Source organism: Lycium barbarum, chromosome 9 (assembly GCF_019175385.1).
Source record: "Lycium barbarum isolate Lr01 chromosome 9, ASM1917538v2, whole genome shotgun sequence".
Classification (NCBI taxonomy): domain Eukaryota; kingdom Viridiplantae; phylum Streptophyta; class Magnoliopsida; order Solanales; family Solanaceae; genus Lycium; species Lycium barbarum.
In genome coordinates, this window is record NC_083345.1 from 103,844,677 (window position 1) to 103,850,587 (window position 5,911).

Here is a 5,911-nt window from a genome sequence, read left to right on the forward strand (position 1 = left end):
CTTGTTTGAAAGTCATTCTCACCATTTCAATAACGGGCGATCCCCGAGCAGATTTTAGCAAACCATTGAATGACTCCGAGTTGTTTGTTGTTAGCATCCCCCATCTCCTGCCACCATCCGCATGTTTTGTCAATTTCTCAGCCTCGATATTCTTCAACCAATTATATGCTAGTAGATTCACTGTCTTGATCATCTCCATCCGTATAAGAAACTTTTTTTTGTTGATGCTCCATTGCAACCGCCCACATCAATTTGTTTAGTGTGTTGTTTCCAAAATTTGTTTGGAAATTTGCTTTTATGTGCCTTAAACAAAAGCGATGGTAAGCAAAGGGAGGCTGCCACCTCGGCAACGTTGACATACTGTGTAATATGGCTTGATGTCGATTAGATAGCACGCATATGCCCATACGATCCTTAATAACATATCGTCTCAAAACCATCCCCCATGTGTCGTTGTTTTCGTTAGCGGCAATGACAAAAGCAAAAGGGAATATCGACTCATTGGCATCCATCCCTAATGCAATCAGTAGCTTGATGTCGTATACCCCTACACATGTGTGTCATCTATGGATATGACTGGCCGGCAATGAGCAAAACCATCAATGCATGGTTTGAATGTCCAAAACACAATTGAAAATATTACCGGCAACAAGCTTCCACTCTACAACAGTACCAAGATTGAATTTTGTAGAGCTGCCATATACCTCGGCAACTGCTGGGAAGAGCCCTCCCATGTACCATAAATCATCTCAAAAGCCCGCCTACGTTCGAGATATCCCTTTCTCCTGCTTATCATTTTACGATATTTTTCCTTAATGTTTCTAATCCAATATTTGATGGGATATCTGGAGAAGTTTAAACAAACAACATTTAGAAATGATAGGATAATTTAATTGATGCCAAAATTATAATGAAACTTAGTCGAATAGCTTACCTTGGGGTTTTGGCAACGTGAACAAGTAACACATGAGCAATCATATTTGTATCTAAACTGAAATGGTCTACTTGATTCTCTCCAATATCACAAGTATGACGTAAGTAGAATTTTGTGAAAATCCACATGCTATCATGCTTAACAATACACGAAGCATCTATTGACAACCTTGATACTGTCGTCTGCAAACCAATCTCAAGATCTTTCGAGTTGAATCATCAACCTTAAACTCCCTCATTCCCTGGTAGCTATAAATTTTGACAGCGCTTTGCAATGCCTTTTTGGATTCGAACATCATGCCTTTTGCAAGGTCAACTTTATCCCTTACAAGATCGACCAGTTCTCTCCACAATTTATGGCGAATTGGATCATCTTCTCTAGTGTAGACGTGAATCACGTCAGAATGCCACTGCATTAGGCTTTCGGCCATCGGTTCTTGCTGGTGAATTAGGCTTTCGGCCATCGGTTCTTGCTGGTTTGGCCGACTTTGCATCATTTCTAGTAATTGTAGTTCCTGCATACGATGATTAACATCAACCTCATCATCATCATCATCGGACTCCTCTGCATTCGATATTTCATCGTTACCACTCAATGATGTTTCTATATAATTAGGATAGTCATCACCATCTAGTAAAGGGCTCTTCCTACACGAAAAATAGGCAGCATATTTTAAATACCAACATCAAAATATATATAGATTATTTAATATCAAGGTGATGAACCTACCGATAGTGATCAATATTGTTAGGGTTTGAAGAAGGAACAACTGCACCGAAATCAACATTTGATGCCACTGGCGAGTTTTGTGTGTAATTTTCACTAACAAGATAGTTCAAGTATTGTAAATACTAAACATCAGAACACTTATATTATTTAATTAATAAAAAGTATACCTACCGATAATAATCAGTTGCACCGAACTGAGGGGATTGTCCAATATTACTCATATCATGTATATTACCCCTAAAAAGAGACAAAAAAACATTAATATTACCATATGTATAATAATATAAACATGTGCTACTATTACCGTATGTATAATAAAATAAACCTGTGCTACTGGCGAGCATGGTGTTATCACATCAAGTATGTGAAAACTCAATATTCTGCGCATATAAATGTTACACAATATAAGTGTGTCATATAAAGCATTTGAAATTAAGCATCGTGTTGTCACATCAAGTACGTAGTATATAACATGATTGACGAACAACTAGATTCACATTAAAATAAGTTTTTATGGCATTTTGGAACCAATTTTCTGATGTTGCTTCTATTACATCTTTTATCCCAGCAAACATATTCGAAGCAATGGGTAGGACATGGGAACTAGATGAACATGATTTTATTACTCAAATAACCCGAACAACATATACAACCAAGAATACAATAATACAATGAGAGATGAGTGGAATTGGCGTGTTAGGGGGGTTGAAATGCTAGAACAAAACTTGAGGGCACTGGGACTCAAACGTCCAAAAAGTCGTGCTACGTCAATGCTTCGTAATACACCACAAGAGTTCACTTTTTCTCTTAATCATTTTCGTGAAGAGAACAATCAGATGAAAATGCGTTGCCTCAGGATAGAATATTGTCAACAAGGTTACGTCAGATTCAGGTCCAAGTGGGATTCGGACTGTGAGATGTCCAATGAAAATGAATCCCCATGATCCTATTAATATTTTTTATAATAAAGTAAGTAGGTAGGGTCATAAGGAGGACCCCAATGGTACTTAGGGTTTTGCAACTATATAAGTAGCCTTTTATTTGTTATTAAACTACAACATATTCAATGTCGAGTAGTAGAAATGTAGATTGGTCGATATTCCTTCCAATTGATTCAAATAGCAGTGGTATGAAAGCTTAAATCATAGCAGCTACTCCGATGAACCGAGCTTTCTTGATAACAATGAATTCGTGCTAGACGATTTGAAGCCCCACCTTTTAATAGAGCGTAATGACGATTTTTTCAACGTGAAATATTCAGATCCACGAGAATATATTGCGGGTTATGTCGAGAATGGGCATATCGGCATGCCGAATCAGAAAGTCTTGTTCGTGACTTGAAAAATCTCAACGCTTAATACAATGTCATGGAATATCAGGGGCATTGGCTCTCAAGGTGCAGCTAAAAGACTCAGAATTATGAAACAACAATATAACTTTCCCTTTGTTTGTCTTCAAGAACCAAAGGTGGACTCAAAAAAGATTGATAGTTACAGAAGAAAAATAGAACTTTCCCTTTGTTTGTCTTCAAGAACCAAAGGTGGACTCAAAAAAGATTGATAGTTACAGAAGAAACAGTTTCTTCTGTAACTATCAATCTTTTTTGAGTCCACCTTTGTTTCTTGAAGACAAACAAAGGGAAAGTTATATTGTTGTTTCATAATTCTGAGTCTTTCAGCTGCACCTTGAGAGCCAATGCCCCTGATATTCCATGACATTGTATTAATCATAGATAACTAGCTTTAGGGGATGAACAACAATACAAGTTGAGCACGTATCGTCTCCGAGTCTTTCTTCTCTCTCCTAACTTTTCTTTCCCAACGACTATCTTCACTCACCGATAATAGTAGATTGGGCTCTGCTCCGGCAGACCACCATGGTCTTATCAGTAGAGCTACCAGCTCTACCACTACCACCAGACCCACCCTATCCACCTCTCACACAAGCGGCTTTCCCCAATCTCCCATCAAAAGGAGAGCACCCAACTCCATACCCTCCAACTGCTAACATTAACCCAGTATAATTTCCACCTCAATGTCCAAAACCCAACAACCCTAACTCGCCTACCGAAGACCCAGCTCAAAATTCGTATGCTACTGCTCAAGTGTCGAAAGATAAAGGAAGTGTCCGGCTCCAATCGAGAGGATTTGAACTTATCAACGGCAAACCTACTGTGATTTTTACAGAAGAGGAGAACAAATTACTTCCCCAAACTTGCAAATGGACAATAATAGGTAAGTTTACCTGCATCCGCCCTTCTATTGATGTTATTCTCAATGAATTCTCCAAAATTATCCCTCCAAGAGGCACAATTAAAATTGGGGCCTTTGATATGAGGCATGTGTTTCTAGATTTTGACAACAAAGAGGACCACTTAGAGGTTTCTTCTAGAAATTTTGTGACTTTTGAAGGGGATCATGTCATGAAAATTCTCACTTGGAGTACAAAGTTTAAACCTGAGATGAAAACTACTCATACCCCGGTCTGGATTACTCTCCTAGGACTCATATGGCACTACTATGAATGGGATGCTTTGTGTAGAATCCTTGCCCCAGTTGGAATTCCTCTTACTATGGATAAAGCCACAACGACAAAAACGAGGCCTACTACTACAAAAGTACGGGTGGAAATTGACTTGATGAAAAGTTTAGTTCACGAAATCAACATCCACATCTTAAATAGTAATGGCAACTTCGATATCATCACCCAAAGAGTGGAATATGAAAGTGTTCCACCTTTTTGTTTTCACTGTAAGGTGCAAGGGCACCAAGATAACATCTGTAGAATTGTGCACCCTGAGCTAAAAAATGCCCCCAAAAGGAATGAAGTTCAGCATATACCTAACAACAATCATCCTCAAGGTCCTAATGGAGGGGAAAAAAGAGAACAAGATAAACCTCAACAATCTCCCCCTCAAACCAAATATGTTCCTACATCTGTCCCAAACAATAATACCAACCACTTGGCAAACCTGAGAATATCAGAGAATAAGCGGGACGCTATAGAAGTTACTACTCAAGATGAAGAATGGAAAACTGTTAGTAAGAGAAAGGGAAAAGACGGTAACATCAACAACAATGTTAAGCCTTCAAAATAACAAGGGATTGAAAAATCCATAACTCCCAAAAGTTTCTTGAGGGGACAGAATAGCTTTTAGAGTTTGACTAGCAATGATGAAACGAATACGTCTGTAGCTCCTTCAGTCAATACATGGGTACATTTTACCATGGATACTACTCCAGTGGTTTGTCCAGCAGTTACTAATCCCAATGGTATCAAAATATATGGAAGAAGGATGAGGGCTGCAGCTAAGAAGAACCAGAACAAGATGGCTAGCATAAAGAAAGTTGTAGGCAAATACAAAAAGGATACAGAAGCTTGTTATCCTGACATTAATGATCACCAGACTGTGTTGAATAAGAAGTTAATCACTTTTCGAAATGAGGAAGATATCAATGTTAACTCTAGGCCCAGTAAGAAGAATTTCCCAGACAAGGTAGTTATACACATGGAGATGGCTGAAGTCATGGATTGTAATTCTAAGATATGATCAAGTGGATGACACAGCTTATAAAGATATGGAGATGGAATCTGCTGTTGTGAGAATAGGAGGTTCTCTATCTGATTGTGAAGACATGTTAGATCATGAAGAAGGGACTCACAAGACTTTGTAGATAATACTCCTACACAGGTTCAACAAACTTTGATTAGTGCTAACAAATTATCTCCAAGAAGACTAAGGAACTCTTCCCCTGGTAATATCTCAGATTCCTCTCTGAAAGAGAACACAGTTGAGAGTAATATCTCAGATTCCTCTGGAATCAAACTTCCAACCCCTAAAGCTAGTTATCCATGATTAATACAATGCCATGGAATATCAGGGGCATTGGCTCTCAAGGTGCAGCTGAAAGACTCAGAATTATGAAACAACAATATAACTTTCCTTTTGTTTATCTTCAAGAACCAAAGGTGGACTCAAAAAAGATTGATAGTTACAGAAGAAAGCTAGATTTCCAGCATTCCTTTTTCAACTGTAATAACAAGATTTGGCTTTTTTGGTCGGATGAGTGTACCATTGTGATCAAAGAGGACAGGGAACAACAAGTACTTGCTCATATTTCTCATGGTAACATTTCTTTCCACTTGACAATTGTTTATGCTAAGTGTGAAGAACTCCATAGGGAACTTCTTTAGGATGACCTCAGAAATACTGCCATCAATATGAATGGGCCCTGGGGTGTTATGTGA

The 5,911-nt window shown here is 38.4% G+C and overlaps 1 protein-coding gene across 1 annotated transcript; it reads left to right on the top strand.

The window, feature by feature from the left end:
* Positions 1 to 3,995: 3,995 nt before the first annotated feature.
* On the top strand, positions 3,996 to 4,760 carry LOC132612098 (uncharacterized). Its single transcript, XM_060326439.1, has one exon. The coding sequence runs from the start codon at positions 3,996 to 3,998 to the stop codon at positions 4,758 to 4,760; it is 765 nt and encodes a 254-aa protein (XP_060182422.1).
* Positions 4,761 to 5,911: the final 1,151 nt, after the last annotated feature.

What these genes read in the sequence shown, in the direction of transcription:
- LOC132612098 (XM_060326439.1), top strand. Translation starts at nt 3,996, where the DNA reads ATGAGGCATGTGTTTCTAGATTTTGACAACAAAGAGGACCACTTAGAG.